This window comes from Microcebus murinus, chromosome 18, assembly GCF_040939455.1.
Source record: "Microcebus murinus isolate Inina chromosome 18, M.murinus_Inina_mat1.0, whole genome shotgun sequence".
Lineage (NCBI taxonomy): Eukaryota > Metazoa > Chordata > Mammalia > Primates > Cheirogaleidae > Microcebus > Microcebus murinus.
Window position 1 is genome coordinate 16,021,091 of NC_134121.1, and position 18,870 is coordinate 16,039,960.

At 50.9% G+C, this 18,870-nt stretch overlaps 1 protein-coding gene across 3 annotated transcripts; it reads left to right on the plus strand.

Annotated features, from left to right (window-relative positions):
* The first annotated feature begins 23 nt into the window (after positions 1–23).
* CTNS (cystinosin, lysosomal cystine transporter) lies at positions 24–18,175 on the plus strand. 3 transcript variants are annotated; one of them, XM_075994217.1, is made up of 12 exons: positions 24–154; positions 2,699–2,779; positions 6,289–6,367; positions 7,965–8,049; positions 11,901–12,004; positions 12,124–12,255; positions 12,990–13,089; positions 13,182–13,301; positions 14,506–14,676; positions 16,437–16,554; positions 16,831–16,945; positions 17,218–18,175. In XM_075994217.1, the coding sequence occupies exons 2-12, from the start codon at positions 2,719–2,721 to the stop codon at positions 17,264–17,266; spliced, it is 1,134 nt and encodes a 377-aa protein (XP_075850332.1). In that variant the 5' UTR covers positions 24–154; positions 2,699–2,718; the 3' UTR covers positions 17,267–18,175. The 3 variants fall into 3 exon arrangements, with proteins under 3 accessions (XP_075850332.1, XP_075850334.1, XP_075850333.1); XM_075994219.1 differs by lacking the exon at positions 14,506–14,676; XM_075994218.1 differs by lacking the exon at positions 17,218–18,175 and having other exon boundaries at positions 14,514–14,676; positions 16,831–16,967.
* The last annotated feature ends 695 nt before the right edge of the window (positions 18,176–18,870 follow it).

Genomic DNA, 18,870 nt, shown 5'->3' on the forward strand with positions numbered 1-18,870 from the left:
AGCGCCCACGAGTCAGGTGGCTGAGGTCAGGTGACAGCGGGCCCGCCCTCCACAAAGTCTAGCCGGCCGGGGGAACCGGCACCGTCCGGAGTGGCAGCTGGCGCGAGGCTCCTACGTCCCGTGTGGTCGTCCTCCGAGCCTCGGAGCCTCTGAGGTGAGAGGCAGAGCCCTGGAGGTCCAGAGACTGGCCCACCGCGTCAGTGGAGCGGCCAGCCACGGATCCAGCCCCCTTCACCCGCGCCTCGGTGCCACCCCTTGCCACCAGTCCTGGCCTCGCGACACCGGACAGCCCCCAGGTTTAAGGGCCCGGGTGGTGGTGAGCGGCAGCAGGGTCGCCGTGTTGCCGGGGTGGTGCGGGTGTCTACCCCAGCGCGGTTCCGAGACCCTGCCCTGCCTCCTGCTTAGCTGCCGCCTGGATCTGGGTTGGGGAGTTTTCAGATTGCTTTGGAGAAGCCAGACGCTGAGGGGACCACGGGCAGGAGCTCCTGTTGACAGGGCTGAGTCCTGGGCTCCGAGGGACTACTGGACAGAACGAGGCCCACCCAGCCCTCTGGGGTTTTCAAGACTGGAGGAAGGGAGAATACCTGGACTCTGCCTTTTTAAAAAGCATTGAGGAAAATAACATGCTACAGGAGAGCTTGCTAAGTTCCTTAGGCAACAGAAGTAATCACTTCTACTTTGTTTCTCAACATTTTTATCCTTATTAACCCCCTTCCATGAAACCTTAATACACCAGTAAATTCTGTGTTTGTTTATCTACTGTAGCCCTTTGCAGGGCCACATACCTTTGTAATATCTAAGAGATTTTTTTCTCATCACCCCACAAGAGCCATTTTTAGTCCCAGTTGAGAATGTATGTTTCATCTCATTTAAATCCTGTGAGGTAGTTGTCACCATCCTTGTTTTCCCACTAGGAAATTGAAGCTTGAGGAGGATAAGTAGCACCACAAGATCACATAACTAATAAACGGGGGAGCCCGGGTTCAAACCTGTGCAGTCTGTCTCCAGGCACATATTCCTTGCCATTGTCTGTGTTATGCTTTTAGAAGTAGGAACCCCCAGGGAATTCCAGGCCCTAGAACAGAGGACAGGATTAACTCTGGAAGGGAGGAGCTGCCGCAGGAGATCTCAGAGCCCAGGTTACTCTGGGAGGGGATTAATGGGGTGGGGGAAGCTTCTTAAAATGCATGATATCTGACTTATGCAGGAAGAAGGGCATGTCAGACAGGGCCCATTGTTTGAAATGTTTCATTTCTACTTGCAGCTTTCACAAGGCACTAATTGTGTATAATTATTGATCTGATTTTTTTTTAGCATTTTAATTGATTTATCTCTCAATGTCTCTCATCTCTCATGTCATCTTCCAGGTGTCTCGGCCTTTGAGGCTGGGGAACTTCTGCTGACCAATTGTTTGACTTTCTCATTCTGCATTCCACTTATGTGAAATGAGAGAGGAGCCAGTTAGGCCTGATTCTCCATTTCATTTCTGGAAAAAAACCCAGACTCTGCCCTGGGCAACAAACTGAATTCTGAACTTGAGGGTACAGGGCATATGTGAGGAATAAAGAGTGGCAAGAGTAACAGGGAGACCTGTGGTCATTCCATAGACACAAGAGGGCAATTCCTGGAAGATCAGGGTACAGAGATCGGAGGGGAGAAAGCACATGGATCCAGCACTAAGGGCAAAGCCCCCAGAGGAAGCCAGAGAGTGGGAAGACCTAAGAGATCAGGCAAAGAGGCCCCTGGAAGAGATGGGGGCATGTGGAGATCAGACAGTTGCAGCAATTGGGAAGACTTCTTTTGTTTGTTTTACTAATAGCGTTATATGATGCTAAGGCTAACTTCTTGAGGAAGGTGGAAGGGAGGTGTGAGGAGCTCCTGGAGGCCTTGGAGAAACTGAAACCAGAGTGGGAGCAGGGATGTTTCCACACAGACCTCATCTAGCTCTCCCCACTTTTTACAGAAACCCCCAGAGGCTGTCAGGGGTGGGAAGGCCTGAGCACTGTACCCTGAGGCAGAATATAGAGTTCAAGTTATAGAAATCCATGCTGACCTGCCCCCTCTTAACCTAAGGTTTACCTGCTGTGTTTTGGTGTTATAGGAATGCAGCCCCCTGTCTCCCACTTTAAACCAATGAATTGCTACAGGACTCTGGGGCTTGTCCTCCCTGAGTCCTCATTGTGAATGATCCCAGTCAATCCTGGAAAGGTGCTATTTGTCAAGTTAAAAAGTCTTATTCATGGGTCAGCTGGTATCATTAGCCCTTGGATTCTTATCCCAGGACAGGAAATGAAATGAGTTTCCTTCAGGTTTGTAGGTTCACAAATTCAAATATCTGACCATGGCTTTAATAACTTTTGGGGGAAAAAAAAGAACCTCAAGCCAGTAAAACTACATCCTTTCTTTCTTTTAACTAAGTTATAGAAAGCAGTTGAGAAGGGGAAAACTTGGGTATTTGTTCACTTCCTCAGGGTGGGACTTTACACAACCCACTTAGCCGCTCTGAGCCTGTTTCCCCATATATCAAAGATAAATTCTCTGGAGTCTCCTCCGAGGTTGTGATGCAAAGCCTGTGAGGTCACCAGTATAAGTGAAAGTCCATTATGAGCTGTCCCACACCATGGTTCCAAATGGCATATTGTCCACCTGGAGCTGAGCTGATTCAACTTTAATGTGAACTTGCTGTTTTTCTTCCTAGTTCTGAGAAATCCGGGGAACATGTTAAAGAACTGGCTGATTATTTTTATCCTTTTTCCCCTGAAGCTCATAGAGAAATGTGGTAAGTTTAAAAATAGGTCATCAACTTTGTAAAGAGGGAAATGGTGGCTAGAGGAGTGAGTAGCCTGCCCTGTTTGTCGTCAAGGGTATAATGCTGTCCAGACTATGTGGGTCTGTCTGCCCCTCAGCCAGGCGGCCACTGGGCTGGTAAAGCAGACCCAGGTCCAGGGCCCAGGAGTTTTACAAAGAGCCAGATGGCTCCACAAATAATTGGCCTTCTCCCCTGGTGTCCCTGTTACCTTTTCTGTATCACCAAAGTCAACAGTTGGTTCTTAAAGTCAAGAGTATGCAACTGGCTCTCAAAGTATAGTAAAACTGTGAAGCCCCAACAACCTAAGATAATACATTAAAGAATGCCTTATGCCCCTGCCCCATGGACCTCACAGAGAGTTGTGGGTCCTAGGAGACCCTGGGGAGGCAGATGAGGTAGCCACCCTGTTGTGCCTGCCAAACACAGATAACCTAAGGAGTCTGCCCGGCATCTCCATGTAAGATAAGAAAACCTTCCCCTTAGAGAGGGGCTAAAAAACAGGGTACGACAGCCCCAGCAGGTCTAGGGGCCACACAGAACACATCAGAGTTTGCACATCCTTGTAGGAAGACTGATTGTCATTCTAGTAATTCTCCCACTGCCCAGAACATTTCTGGAATTCCTTCCATGAAGAGCTGTGTTTAATTAACACTCCAAGGGGGCCACTGTTGTTTTGATCCTCAGCTTGGCTGTTGTCAAAGATCAAAGACTTCTTGAAATCCCTGGCTAAAGACTGCAAGATAGTAAGTGATAAACAACACAAATCCTGCAGAAGTTTCCCAAGAGCTTTGTACTATTGTGGTTATCTGGCTTCTTAAATCTCTGAGCAAAAACAGTGGTCATTAGGTCACTTAAAGATTTGTTAAAGCATGTTTCTTTGTAGTCACACCTCCTGAATAGGCAATTTCCAAGAAAGGAAAAGTCCTTTAGACCATGGAACCCAGTGTTTCTCAACATGGGTGCCAGAGCCCCACCCCAGCCCTATTGGATCATATTCTCTGGGACTGAGGCTCGAGTGTGTGTGTACACACACGTGTGTGCTTATTTGCACACTTGAAATCTCCATTAGTAATGCTAATGTACTTCCCTAGGGGAAAAAAAAATCCAGCTACCACCCTTCCAATTATACAGAGGAAAAACTGAGGCCCAGAGAGGGTAGAAGACTTTCCCAAAGTCACACAGCTAGAAAGTAACAAAGCTGGTACCCACATAGGACCCTGGTTCCCTCTCCATTATATTAATACATTTCATCTTCAAAATTACCCTGCGAGATAGCTTTTGTTATTCTCCCCATTTTATAGGTAAGGATAGGCTGTAGGTTCAGATAGGCTAAGTACCTATGGCCACATAGCTAGGAAATGTCAGCCAGAATGGAACTGTGTGTCTTCAGAGCCCAATATCTCAGCTCGGAGCACTACTGTCTTCTGTGGTGCTATGTGAGGGGGAAATAAACATTCTCTGATCCAGTTCTTTGAGAGTTCACAACCTCTCCTTTTAAAATGCTAAGACTGGCCCGGTGCGGTGGCTATCACCTGTAACCCCAGGACTTTGAGAGACTGAGGTGGGAGAATCACTTGAGGCCAGGAGTTCGAGGCCAGCCTGAGCAAGAGTGAGATTCCCCCTCTCTACATAAAATAGAAAAATTAGCCAGGCAAGGTGGCGCCCACCTGTGGTCCCAGCTACTCAGCTGGCTGTGGCAGGAGGATCACTTGAGCCCAGGAGTTTGAGGTTGCTGTGAGCTATGATGACGCCACTGCATTCTAGCCCGGGCAACAGAGTGAGACCCTGTTCAAAATGCAAGGACTGTGAAAGAGCTAAGGCCATCCAGAAATGCAGACCTATGGGTGGCTGCCTGGCATCACTCTCAGTATCCCTGTCCTGAGCAGTGGTTCTGGGACTTGCTTATCTTGTGTAGTCCTCAGCTGTAGGTCAAATTGAGCAGGCAGGGACAGGAAGTCCTGCACTACCCCAGCTGTGCAAGCCCAGAACAAAGCCTCGGAATGGTCTCAGAGCCATGAGCACAACAAAGAAGCAATAGAGTTGCCAAAGCTGCCTCTGGGTCCTGAGGCTTCATGTAAGAGGGACCTAACAGCTTGCCCTCTGCAAAGGCCAGTGCAGGGCCATCCTACCCTGAGGGGCCCAGCCAGGCAGTGGGGGACTGGAAACTGTGGGTTGTGGGAATCTCAGCCTGGGGACTTTCAGATTCAAGAGCTTCCATCTTCATTCACATGTGCAGGACTAATATAAAGAAAGCAGTTCAGATAGGGTCTGAGAGGCTCTGGGTAACAGAGGCAGTCCCAGGAGGGCAAGTTTTAGGCTGACCGAGTCCCTGGAAGGAGGTGAGGTTACTATCTCTGGAGGTGTCTAGGCAAAGGAAGAGAAACTACCTGGCAGGAATATTGAGACAAGGAATCAGAGGTTGAATTAGGTAACTTTAAGTTTCCTTCCAACCCAAGCATCTAAAATTTCAGATCTCAAATTTTTCATCTGCCTTTGAGGGGTCTGGGTGGAGGGACAGCTAGGCCTCCCTGATAGACACCTCCCTCTACTAGACGCCTTCATCAGAGTTGTGCACCTGCTTCCCCAGCTCAGTCTAGGTTCATGATCATGACCTCTAGGCTGTGCATAACCTGAAGGCAGTGAGGCAGGGGAGACGAGATGGGCAGGTGTGGCAAGGAACACACCTGGCAGTGGGGGCAGAGATGTGGGCTGCCCAAAGAATACAGGAAGCAGTCAGAGAGAGGCTAACTCAGTCACATTCTGTGAGCAAGGTGTTCCATAGAGTATTTGGCCCCCAAGATAAGGTGTTCCAAGATCCAGACCTGCTTCCTCCCTCATCCAGGTGACCTATTTGGTTTTTTGTGGGGTTTTTTTGGGGGGGAGGGGAGTGTTTGTTTTTTCATTTTTTGTTTAGTCACAGGCACCTATTTGTGACTTTACCCTGAGTTAATACCTGAATGCCAAGAGGAAGTCCCTGATTGTTCACCCTTCTTCCTCCAGTCCCCAGCATATAGTCAGCCTCAGGAAGAGGGTCAGTGAGTAGAGCTGGGTTAGGAAGGGAGCCCAGAAGGATTCTCTAGAAACTTGGTAGCTGACAATACAGGAAAGGGGCTAGACCAGGTCTCCAGGGCCATCCAGCTCCACGAACAGAGGAGACCCTTGTGCTTTCCCTCTGAAGAGGTGGCTCACATCTGCCTTTTGTAGTCCCAGGTTGTGACTGGAATTCCTTGTGGTAATTTTTGGACCCCATAGTTCTCAAACTATCTCTGAGTAGCTCAACTGCAGACCCTCAGAGCCTGTCAGTGGAGGGGGAAGGAAGCTACAGCGTTTCCTGGTCTGGCCTGTTTTCCTGCCTCTGTCTCTGGCAGCAGATGGGGAAAGAGTCTAATGAGGCCCAGATTTCCATTCCCATCATGAACTGGTCCTGGGCCTGAGCTCTCTGGCCTGACACCTCATGTCATTGATTTGGGCCCTTCCAGAGTCCACTGTCAGCCTCACTGTTCCTCCCGTCGTGAAGCTGGAGAAAGGCAGCTCAGCCAATGTCAGCATCGCCCTCGGGTAAGTTCCCACCTGGCTCTTTCCTCAGCCCCATTGGAACCCACGGTTGGGTCAAGGCTGACCCCAGGCTCTTGGTGTGTTATTTCCAATGTGACATTCTTGCCTCTTAACCATAAGACATAGAAAAGAGGGTGGTACTAGCCCCAGGCTGCACAGTGGGGTCCTACAGTCTGACCCCCACACTGAACCATTGTTTCCACAGACAGGAAGAGGAGAGGGTGTTTCTCCCAGAGACATGGGTCTTTTCCCCAAGTGAAAAGAGTCTTGAGTGATCAGCAACTGGTGCCAGACTTCATGGTAGTCCTTGCCAAAGCTCTGAATATTTGAAGAGAGCCCAAAGGTCCAGGGGCAAGGAGCTGAGCTGCTTGTCAGCATTTCTGAGCTCACTTCCAAAAGCAGAAGTGACCACATTGGGTGGATCCCGCTCCTGCCATGCTCATGCCTAGCCTTGTCTCTGAGTCTTACTTGCTGATGTATGCTTGTTCAGGCATGAGGGTCTCAACTAATCCAGACTGTGCCAAAGAGCCTGCCTCTTGCTTCTGTACTCTTGGCTGCTGTATCCTTTTCTTGCCTCCAGCCAGGAGGATTCCCTGAGATGACGATCTGGAGCCCCGTCCTTTACTCCTGTCCTCTTGCCTCACCTCTCCTGGGAGGTCAGATCTCAAACCAAAGCTTTGGTTCCACGGCCCTCTAGCAGGCCTGCCATTCCGTTCCCAGCTCCTGCCGGCTCTGCACTTCGACACCTTGTAATCTTATAAGTCATCCTCTTACCACAGCTCTCCCCTCTCTAGAACCCTTGGGTGTCCTCCCACTGCCTTCTAAGTTAACTCCAAGCCTTTAAGCCCAGAGTTGAGGCCCCGACAGGCTGCTCCCAGCTAGCATGTCTGCTTTATCCAGTCAGACACACCTTCCAGCTTTCCAGGGCCATGCTGCTCCCTCTCATGCCCTGCCTGGAAGGCCCTCACTTCCGTCAGTCAAATTCTGACCCTCGGGCAAGCACTTTGGGAGGTCACTTGAGGCCATGAGTTTAAGACTAGCCTGAGCAACATATCGAGACCCCATCTGTACAAAAAATACAAATATTACCCAGGCATGGTGGCACATGCCTATAGTCCCAGCTGCTCCATAGGCTGAGGCAGGAAGATCACCTGAGCCCAGGATTTCAAGGCTGTAGTGAGCTATGATCGCACCACTGCATTCCGGCTTGGATGACAAAGAGAGACCTTATATCTTTAAAAAAAAAAATTCTGATGCTCACTCAAAGCCCTTCTCAGACCTGAGCCCCTCAGGAAGCCTTTCCCACCAGAACAAGGAGCCATGGTCCTGTTAGCCACCACAGTCTTCATTTGTCATTCAGAGCCAGTTTGCTACATTCTCCTATTCTCACCCTACCCCCAAGGAACATCTAGTGTCCTGTCAGAAATAGAAAACCCCTAAGGAGCAGAGGTTCCACTTCTTTACCCCTCAGGGTTGAGCACATAGCTTTCCCTAAGCCTAATTGCTTGACAAAGGCCTGCTCGGTGTGAAATCCAGAGGGTGGGTTGAGACCTCAGGGAGTCAAATTTCTCAGCAGTAATCAGACTCTTATTGTCCACAGGCAACCATTAAACACAACCTTGGTGATCACTTTTGAAATCACATTTGCTTCAAAAAATATCACTATCCTTGAGCTCCCTGACAAAGTAAGTAATACATTTTAACTGGCAGGCAAGTGCTAGGTAACAAAACACATTTAATTAAGAGCTTGTGGAAATAGGTCACCTGGGCTGTCCCTGTTCCATCATCCTGGAAATCTATGATGTTGGCTTTGTTGGTCTCTTTGGGGATGAACATTGTAAATGCCTTTTAGATGGAACTAAGAAAGTAAGTTTTCTTACTAAGAAAGTAAGAAACCTGAGGCAGAAGTGGTTCTGAGAATGTAGACGTTCTTAAGATGGTTTTCTAACCCCTTGCTACTCAAGGGACACTCAGGGACCAGCAGCACTGGCCATGCTTAAAACCCTTTTAGAAATGCAGAACCCTGGGCATCATCCCAGACCTACTGATTCCAAGTCCGCATGGTAGCAAGAGCCCCTGATGATTTGGGTCCACATTAACTACTTCAGTGCGGTGCTCACCAGCGTGAAACCTTGCCCACAGCCAGCACTCATAGTCTGTACGATAGTTTGTGCTGTGCATTGACGACGAATCCATTTTGCCCTTGTGTGATGAGGAAGGCTTTAAAGCACTGAAAGCTTGTTTTACTTTACAGGCAGCTTTACTGGTAATCGGAATAGGTAACATATACATATATGTTTTCATTACGTCATTTTTAAATGTTCACAATTTTATTTTGATAAATGAAAAATTAGAAAAGTCATATCACGGCTGTCGGCTGCAGTCGACGCTTGGTTCATCTGTGGCTATCAACTATAGTCGATGCTCGGCTGTGCACATTCATCTATGGCTGTCGACTATAGTCTACACTAGTACTGAAATGGTTAAAGTCTGTGAAGCACTGTTCTGAGAAACCATTGGTTAGGGGTCATTTCTAAAAACCTGTGTCAGAGGCCGTCTGGTCTCATAGTGAATATTCATAGCTTTATGCATTTATCTGTTTGTGTGTACACTGCCTCCACCTTAACAAGGATTTGAACCAGGTGCCACTCAACTGGATAAAAGAAATCAATAGGGGAGTAAATAAGGATTTAAAATACAAACAATGGGCCGGCCGGTGGCTCACGCCTATAATCCTAGCACTCTGGGAGGCCGAGGCGGGCAGATTGGTCAAGGTCAGGAGTTCGAAACCAGCCTGAGCAAGAGCAAGACCCCGTCTCTGCTATAAATAGAAAGAAATTAATTGGCCAACGAATATATATAGAAAAAATTAGCTGGGCATGGTGGCGCATGCCTGTAATCCCAGCTACTCGGGAGGCTGAGGCAGCAGGATCTCTTGAGCCCAGGAGTTTGAGGTTGCTGTGAGCTAGGCTGACGCCACGGCACTTACTCTAGCCTGGACAACAAAGCGAGACTCTGTCTCAAAAAAAAAAAAAAACAAATAAAATAAAATACAAACAAGATGAATGAAATTCAGGATGAATAATTTCTGGAGACCTGTTGTACAGCATGGTCACTATAGTTAATAATCATGTACTACATACCTGAAAACTGCTAAGAGATTAGATCTTAAATGTTCCCACCACAAGCAGATGATAAGTATGTGAGCTGATGTCTATGTTAATTAGCTTGGTTTAATCACCTCATACTGTATGCATATATCAAAGAATGGCAATGCATGCTGTAAATATATATAATTTTTATTTGTCAATTATACCTTAATAAGCTGGGGGGCAAAGATGAATGCAGAGGTGAGAGAGGTGGCCATGAAGTGCTTCATGAGACCCTGAATACTTGCAGAGATGGGCTGCAAATCAGCTCTGAGCCCCCAGCAAGCAAACAGGAGTGAAACGTGCTCAGTCCCAAGCGTTTCTATGATCTGAAAAATACAGCATTGCTGAGAGGGATCCAGGTGTCCAACTAAAGGGACCCCTGGATGAATGTCCCTCCCTGGTGAGCACCAGACCTCATTAGACAGCGCCATTTCCCTCCGCTCTCCCTCTTGCCCAGCACTCAGGGCAGGGCGAGGAAAGCCACCAGTTCTCACTGCAGGTTCTGGCACACAGCCCTCTGACCTGCAGATCAAATTTAGACCCTCAGCAAAAACACTGATCACTTAGTTTAGGGCCAAACAGCTAAGTGAAAGTATCATCTTTTAAAAATCAGTGAAAGTCACAAATGTTAAGCAAAAGAAGCCTGACACAAAAAAAGCCTGAGCTGTATGAAGGGCTAGGGGAACACACGGGGCTTCTGGGATTAAAAAAAAATTTTTTTTAACAATCCTAAACTAGAGACACAATGTTTCATTTCTTGATCTGGGAGCTGGATGTGTTCATTCTGTAGACATTTCATCAAGCTTTGATGTGTGTATTTTTCTGCATATATGTTATAGTTCAGGGTCAGGTTTTTTTGTTTTTTGTTTTTTGTTTAATTTAACAATGGGAGTCAAGCCATGTGTGTTAAGATAATCTTTATGGGCACCACCCACCTTTTCAGGCTCCTGCCTCACTGGCCATTCTCCATCCAGCTCTAACCACTGCTCCCACTACCTGGGATGCAGGAAATCTCTGGTTAGAACATGGGAGTCAGGTGGTCCAGGGGCGTGGCCTGAGAGCATTGGGTACTTCACCTGATACAGTTGACTCATTTGTAGGCATGGGGTTAATAATGTCTACCTGACAGCATTGTGAGGAATAAACACTAACCAAGTATAAAATGTCTAGGACTGTGCCTGGCACATAAAAAGCACTCCATGAAAGGTAGCAATCATTATCATTTCATTTTGCCTTGTATCAGCCAATTTCTGATTGACTGATTTTTTTCCCTGCTTTGTTCCAGAAGGGATGGAGTGGCCACTTACAAATATGTAAACAACTTTGCAAGGAAAATCTATTAAAAATAAGAAAAAATGAGTTGATAGGAAAATAAATGAGCCAAGACTGGTACATGTCATGAAGACACATTGTAAGATGTAAGATGTGAACCATAAATTGGGCTCCAGGCTGTGTAGCAGCCACTTATATCATTTCATTTGTTCTGCTAAAGCCCCCTGATTTCTGGTATTAAGATAAAAAAAGGCAGTGCTTCAAGCATCCTCATTAAGAAGCCACTGCAATCAAATCAGCTAAATCCTCTCAGTACCTGTAATGTGGGTGGAAGGTGGGACCCAGAGTGTTATCCAGAAAGCAAAGAGGTTGGGGGCAAGGGGAGACAGTTTGGTTCTGTAAAGCTATCATCCTGCTCCCTGCCACTCTGGGGGGATTTGAAAGTATCAAGAGGAACGGTTGGGAGATCAGATATTGCAGGCAGACCTCCAGGTACTTTTTGTGGAGCAGAGCTTTTGATAAATGTTGGGCAGAAATGAGGGTAAAAGTCTTCTCCTTGTTACATATCTGGTGCATACACCTTTTCTGTTTTGTCACTTGGCAACCAGGCTGGGCATGGGACAGACTTCTGTCTATGGATATTGAGGAGCTAATAATGATGGAAGCATAAGTAATTGTAGTTGTAGTATAGTAGTGATTGTAAGCATGTACAGCTTGCCGTGTGTCGGGCTCTATACTATAAGCTTTATTCTGTCATTCATAGCAACACTAAAAGGTAGATACTTTTGTTAACCCCTTTTACAGATGAACAGACTGAGATCAGAGCTTGAATAACTTGCCCAAGGTCACATGGATAGAGCAAGGAAGAGAACATCCCCCCTTCCCTCAGACATAAGCCAGGGAAGGCCTGAGGACAAGGCCATAGCTCTGCTCAGAGAGTCTGACACAGATGTACGGGGGCTTCGAGTTGGCTGGTGGGCCCAGTGTCTCCCTCTGGTTAGTAAGCTCGTGGAAAGCAGGGCCCGTAGGGGACACATCCCTATGTTCCCTAGCATGGCACCTGGAGCTAGATATCCAGTGGGACCCTCAGTAACATTCAGTCTTCCTAACAGGTTTTGGTGCCTCCTGGAGTGACAGATTCCTCTTTTCAAGTGACGTCTCGAAATGTTGGACAAGTTACTATTTACCTGCATGGAAATCATTCCAACCAGACTGGGTAGGCTGGCCTAGCCCATGTGGGCCTTACGTGATGAGAGAGGAGGCAATGTGGGGCACGTGGGGGTTTTCTCCAGAAGCCCAGCCTCAGCTCATCCCGGTCCCCAAATTCCTTTCCAGTCCAAGGATACGCTTCTTGGTGATCCACAGCAGCGTGGTGAGCATCATAAACCAGGTGATTGGCTGGATCTACTTTGTGGCTTGGTCCGTCTCCTTCTACCCTCAGGTGATCAAGAACTGGAGGCGGAAAAGGTAACCACTAAGCTTTGTGTGCAGGTTGACTTGGGGCCCGTGAGGGGGTGGGGGTGGGGGGAATTCCAGCAAGGCTGCAGGCATTTCCGTGTCATGTGTCCCCCTCTGCTCTTCTCTCTGCCTACCTGTGAAAGCTCTCGCTAAGCACCTGGGTAGGACTTCCAGTGCTGTGCGTTTGGTACCTTGCCCAGCTGTACCCCTCCCTATGAAAGCAGCAAAATAGGGCTTCTCAGTTAAGTGAAGAATGGGCATGTGGGGGAGGTCCACCCGAATACTCTCTGCTCAGATCCAGCCCCGGAAGACTTCACTGTCACGTCATATGCCCTTCAGCCTTGGAGATTAAGCAGTCCTGCCTTGACTCGCGTCTTCTTGCAGTGAGGACTCGAGTTTCTGCAGTCACCTTGGCCACATGGGCCTCTTAGGGGGCTGCCGAGCAGAGAGCCAGGGAGGGACATGCGTCCTTTCTTCAGGCGGCCTCCAGACTTTACTCTGGGGGCCAGGACTTGAGCAGAGAAATCTCTGGGGGGTGGGGGGAGGTGAGAGGAGAAAGGAACCAGCTCTTAAGAGGGCAGGGACTGGGTGGCATCGACTGTGTGTCAAGAGGGACCTAAGGACATTGCTCTCCTTGAGGAGGGCCAGGCCCTCCTTCCCCGTGTGCTAGGAGCTCTGTCCCATTTCCAGCAGTGGCCCCAGACCTCACTCCCTGCCCTGCCTTGTCCTTTCTGCCCCTACAGTGTCATTGGTCTGAGCTTTGACTTCGTGGCCCTGAACCTGACAGGCTTTGTGGCCTACAGTGTGTTCAACATCGGCCTGTTGTGGGTGCCCTACATCAAGGTATGGACCTGCCTGGCCCCACAGCCCTGCCCAGGCTGCTTGGTGACCTGGCTGCTCTTCATCACTCAGCTCCTTCCCATATCCCCAAATAGGAGCAGTTTCTCCTCAAATACCCCAATGGAGTGAACCCCGTGGACAGTAATGATGTCTTCTTCAGCCTGCATGCAGTCGTCCTCACTCTGATTGTCATTGTGCAATGCTGCCTGTATGAGGTGAGAGATCAGGCCTGGTGGCCTGGCCCACCACGGCTGCCCCAGCCAGTACCCACCCCCAGCCCCCCACCACCTCTGCCTCATCTGAGAGAAGATGCACAGAGAGACCCCAGAAATGAAATGGGTGCCTTCATTCAGCATCTGCTTCCTGGGGGCCAGGCCCCATGCTGGGTACAGGGAATGGCCTGTGAGTCCAAGCCCTCCGGGACCCCCCAAGTCTGGGGTGAGCACACGGAGAGGCGATGACAAGCCAGCAGGTCAGGCGCCAAGCGGAGCACAGGCAGCTGACGGAGCATAGTGGAGGCCCTGAACCTGACTGGGGAGGAGAGCAGCACATCGTAGAAATGCCACTTAGTCGTGATCCGAGGATGAGTGGCATTCCCGTGGTGGTGGGAAGAGGGGTGGGGTGGGGCACTCCCCATGGGGAACAGAGTCATGGAGGCCGAGGGGCAGATGGTGCAGCAGGGGTTCAGGGTGCCAGTGGGGGGCAGACTCAGAAGAGGTCAGGAGGGGTCCTGGGGACCAGGCTGAGGAGCGTGGACACAGCCTTGGTGCTGGGACATTGGTGTCTCAGCAGGGAAGGGCGCTGTTAGGGCTGTTATGACGGCTTTGCTTTCACTTCTCCCTCAGGGAGTTCCCTTTACGCACTGTGCAAGGCCAGCGGGGGCTGTTTGGCTGCCTCCTTTATGGACCTTCTAGGTTTTCTTAGCCTTTGCTGTGACGCTCAGATGAAGGAAGCCCACTTTGGGGCTGTGTCCAGGGAAAGGCAGCGGTAGGAGACAGATTCCTGAGATCATCGGGTCAAGGGACAGGTCATCCTCTAGGCTGGAGCAGGTGACAGGCCTCCGGAGTATTGGAGTTTATGTCCTCAGCACCCTTTGCTCCTTCTGAATGAGCTCTGAGAGGCACCCAGTTTTGCAAAGTGGAAGCAGAGCAGATGGGAGCTGGAAAGTCCAAGGTGGACAGGAGACCTTGATAGTAAAAAGGTGTGGTGGGTGCTGCAGCCATGACATCCTATCCTGTGACCCAGATGGAGCCCAATGATCTTGGGAATCCGTCCCCACCCTGCCTTTCCCTGCACACAGCCCCAGTGCAGGCCTCCAAGCTTCTGCCTTCCGCTCGCCCCTCCACGCCCATGCCCTCCCGAGACCCTGCAGCAGCCTCTGTGCCCGTCCACACCTCCCCTGTCTCATCTTGTCCTCAGCGAGGCAGCCAGCGCGTGTCGTGGCCTGCCATTGGCTTCCTGGTGCTCTTGTGGCTCTTTGCGTTCATCACCATGATTGTAGCTGCAGTCGGGGCGACCACATGGCTGCAGTTTCTCTTCTGCTTCTCCTACATCAAGCTAGCGGTCACGCTGGTCAAGTATTTTCCACAGGTACTTCCAGGGCCTTCCTGCATGTTCACAAGCCAGTAGTGTGAGAGGTGCAGAACCTGGGCCCTGCTCCCGTGGGGCAGCTTCTGCAGGGGCGGGGATGAGAATGGAAGGCCACTGTGGGAGCCAGTGAGCTGGGTAGGAACAGGGCCAGCAGAAAGCCAGTCAGCAGGCATTGCTGCCCACTCTTCCCAGAGCCAAGTCACACAAGCAAGTCAGTAGAGGGTCCTCAGCCCTCCCCGCTGAGCACCAGGGTTGTTCAGGTCGTTTCCCATCCCCATATCCCAGTCTTTCCCAGTGACTCCAGTCCTGCCCCCATTACTGCCACAATGGACATTCCCAAGGAGGAGCAGCAGGAGATTGGGAGAGATCTGGTGGGAGGAGAAGCCCATTACTACCAGCAGCCCTGTGCAGAGCTGTTCTCCTTGGAGGTCCCTTAGCACCCTCCTACAAGTGCTCAGACAGTCCTGTTCAGATTGGGGGTCTTGGAGTCAAACACGTCTTCCCCCATAGTTGGAATGGCCCAGGCCAGGGCCAGTGGCTGCACCTGTGGACCTAGGGCTGCACTTAACTCACCTCATTCCCAAGGGAAAAGCCCCTTTGCCAGCTTCCCCAGCACTGGCACCACCTGTGTTCCATGGACTCAGGAAGGCGAGTGTTTTGGCTAGGAAGCAGGGCTAGACCCTCGGGGTGGGCAGGAGTTAATTCTGTGGACGAGAGAGGAGAAGGGCATTCCAGGCCAAGGTAGCCTGTGCAAAGGCAAGGCAGGGGGGTGTGGGAGGCAGTGAGGGGACCGGGCTGGCCTGGCAGTACTGAGAGTGCTGCCGCTGGGGAGAAAGGGCCAGGCCCCAGAGGCTGGGAGGGCTTCTGAGTGGGGGAAGGTCTGAGGGAAACGGGGCCTCAGTTTCTGAGTGTGGAAAGACTTGGGGTTAGGATACCTGGGAGGCAGGAGCCAGCTTGGAGATGTCTGGAATCCTGTAGGACTGGAGAGGTAGCAGCAAGTCTGGGAGAGAGTGGGAGAGGACAAAGATGGGACCTGAGTGGTGACTGGTGGGGAGAAGACCACCAAAGAGGCCAAGACCTGTGTCCCGGGTAGAAGGAAGGGAAGTTGCAGCAGTCAGAGCCACCCAGAAGGCAAGATGGTTTGGAAGGAAGGGTATAGAGTGCAGGCAGCAGGACTAGGGGCACATCCCAGGGGACCCAACCACTAGACCCAGGAAGCCCCAGGTGGGCCTGAGTTAACTCCACTCTACAGATGGGGAGACCAAGGCTAGGAGAACTCAGGAACTTGCCCAAGGTAGTACAGCTATGATGATACACAGAGATCTCAAACCAGGGTTTCTAACTCCCAGCCTGTTTCTTAAGCACAACGTGAAGTCCAGGCTGAGTCTGGGGACAGACATTGGAGGTGAGAAGAATCAAAGTTGTTCGGAAACCAAGATAGGGCTTTGTCCACAGGGAGAGATGGAGAAGATGGAAGTGGCCTCTGCCTTCCCTCCTTTGGAGCTGTGAAGTGCAGGGGAGGGACGAGGGGGCTTTGATTGCTATACATGCAGATGAGACTCCCAGGACCACCCAAACTGTTCCCTTGGCCGAGGTTTGTCAGAGCCCAAAGGTCACTGTGTTCCTTGGAGCCAAAGCCCAAGCACATGCGTGGGAGGAATTAGAGCCACTCTTGTTTAGAGGGGCAGTCACGAGGCATGTGAGGCAGCCGCCCAGCCCCCTCACCGCCCTCCATCTGTCTGTCTGTCTGTCTGGCCCAGGCCTACATGAACTTTTACTACAAAAGCACCGAGGGCTGGAGTATTGGCAACGTGCTCCTGGACTTCACTGGGGGCAGCTTCAGCCTCCTCCAGATGTTCCTCCAGTCCTACAACAATGGTGAGTCAGCCACCGGGCTGCCTGCCACCCAGTGGGCTGGAGGCACAGGGTAGGGCCAGGCTCCCCGGGACCTCACAGCCAGGGCTACACCCCCAGCCCCCAGCCTGCAGCCTGGGGTCCAAGCGGATCCCAGCACTCAAGCAGACACCCACCTGGGGCCTTTGTGGCTGGAGGATTTGTGGTTTTCTGGGCAGATGGGGACCCCTACCCCTCCCAGCCCCACAGGCTCCAGCTGCCAACCTAAAACCAAATTCTGTCTCCTGTGGCTCTTAACAGACCAGTGGACACTGATCTTCGGAGACCCCACCAAGTTTGGACTCGGCATCTTCTCCATCTTCTTCGACATTGTCTTCTTTATCCAGCACTTCTGTTTGTACAGAAAGAAACCAGGGTATGACCAGTTGAACTAGCACCCAGGGGCCCAAGGTATACAGCCCCAGGCTCTGTGCGCTGGTGGGGAAGACCCCAGCCAGGGAAGGCCTCAGCCAGCAAAGGCCAGAGTCGCAGGCTGGCTTGGCATGTGGACAGAGAAGTGCTGTCTTCCTCAGAGCCAAACACCTTGAACTCCAACCAGCCTGCCTCCCTCCAGGGCCCTCCTGCGCCTCCCTGGCCAACCGTCTGGCCCTCCTGCATCTTGATGCCACCGTCTCTCTTTTCTTTAAGGCTTCAGGCGGCACACACAGGTTCTGGCAGCCGTCTCAGGCAGGACTGAGTGCTGAGCTTGCAGCCAAAGGCTTGCTCCAAACAACCAGTGTTTCTGGCAGTAGCTTGAAGGGCTGACCCTGCAGCCGGATTGCCAAGGGCACTTTGCTGCCACCGCTGTGTTTCCAGAGACCCAGCAGCCAGGTGCTATGGCCATTGGACTCAGAGGTGCTGGTGCTGGTGGCAGAGGGGCTAGGACTTTGGGGTCAGGCCTTGGGGTCTTTTCTCTGAAGTCCGCTTTCCTGACACTCATCCTAGGTAACTCAGCATCTGTGACTACAGTCACAGCTTGCCCACACCTGAGCATTTCTGAGCCCACCATACTGGTTCTGAAGTGGACTCACACCCAACACCCATCTTATCACAGAGTCAGATTGTCACACTAACTCCTTTCAGACATTTTGGAGAGATGTCTTGGAAGTGGCTCGCTTTCTTCTGCCCTTTCCTACCTCCACCTTCCCAGAGTCAGGTGGGGTCCCACCTGAGCACCCCAGCTGCTCCTTACCCTGCATCTGGGGTGCAGGACAGGCATACACATCGTTTCTCTCCCTCTTGCTACCAGTCTGTGCCTTAGAGGCCTGTTAGACCTGCCAAATGGTGAGAGGAGCTCCCCTGGAGAGGAGGGCAGGCACCCTTCCCTCACTTCTCCCAGCCCCCCCCCCCCAAGACTCACCAATTTGGCTGTTCAGGAGCCTCACATAACTTAAGACCTCACACAACCCTTATGGGCTCCACCCTTACCTCAAACCTCCTCCTCTCCTACCCTAAGCTGCTGTCCTTCCTATGGCAGGAGGGGAGGGTCCCCGGACGTGCCTTGTACATGCCTCAAGTTTGTCAGTCTACCCTGACTTTTTTTACTGCAAGATCAATGTGAGGGGCCTGTATCTCTAATTAAAACCTGACTTGTTTCCTTTCTGCATACTCTGAGCATTTGCTAGGTGCAGAAGGCAGGTGTGTTGGCCTTCAGAGTCAAGTCCCTGGGCTTAGGGAGACGGCCTTGCTCTCCCGTGTAAGGAAGCACATAGGGTTGTGAAGTTCACTACTGAGGTGGCTGCGTGCTGACCTTGCACTCCGCTGGGGTGCCCTCTTGCGTAGTGCAAGACACCTGCCCGCTAGGGCCAGGTAGGTCTCACAGGTACCACATCCTTGCCGTTACTGGGGTACGCCACTCACGATGTTGATGTGAGTAGGGCTTGGGTGAGGTTTTTAAGGGCATGCCACCACTGGGACACTGGGAGGGTGGGTGGTGGGGGTCTTATTTTCCAGAATCTTCCTCTATCCAGTGGTAACAAGTGTCAAAGCATTTAAGGTCTTGTTGCTGTACAGCAGAGATGGCAGCCTGACCAAGCCCAAAGGACTGTTTTATTTGGGCCACCCAGTGATTTTCACAAAATGTGACTAGGTATCATACTTTAAGAAATGGTAGATTCCAAATTCTTGACTTTTCTTTAAAAATCTGGGCAATGCTAGGCAGGTCCCAGAGTGGCAACACCTTCCTGGAGCTGGTAGGCAGAGGGCCAGGCACTCTCCGGCTCACCCCCATCTGGCCAGATCTCAGCCTCTGGGAACACTTGGGGTTGTACCCATGGCTGTGTACAAAGAGCACACTTAAGA

What these genes read in the sequence shown, in the direction of transcription:
- CTNS (XM_075994217.1), top strand. Translation starts at nt 2,719, where the DNA reads ATGTTAAAGAACTGGCTGATTATTTTTATCCTTTTTCCCCTGAAGCTC. An exon ending in TCCTTGAGCTCCCTGACAAA is followed by an intron (nt 8,050 to 11,900) that starts GTAAGTAATACA and finishes TCTTCCTAACAG; the next exon opens with GTTTTGGTGCCTCCTGGAGT. An exon ending in TGGTCAAGTATTTTCCACAG is followed by an intron (nt 14,677 to 16,436) that starts GTACTTCCAGGG and finishes TGTCTGGCCCAG; the next exon opens with GCCTACATGAACTTTTACTA.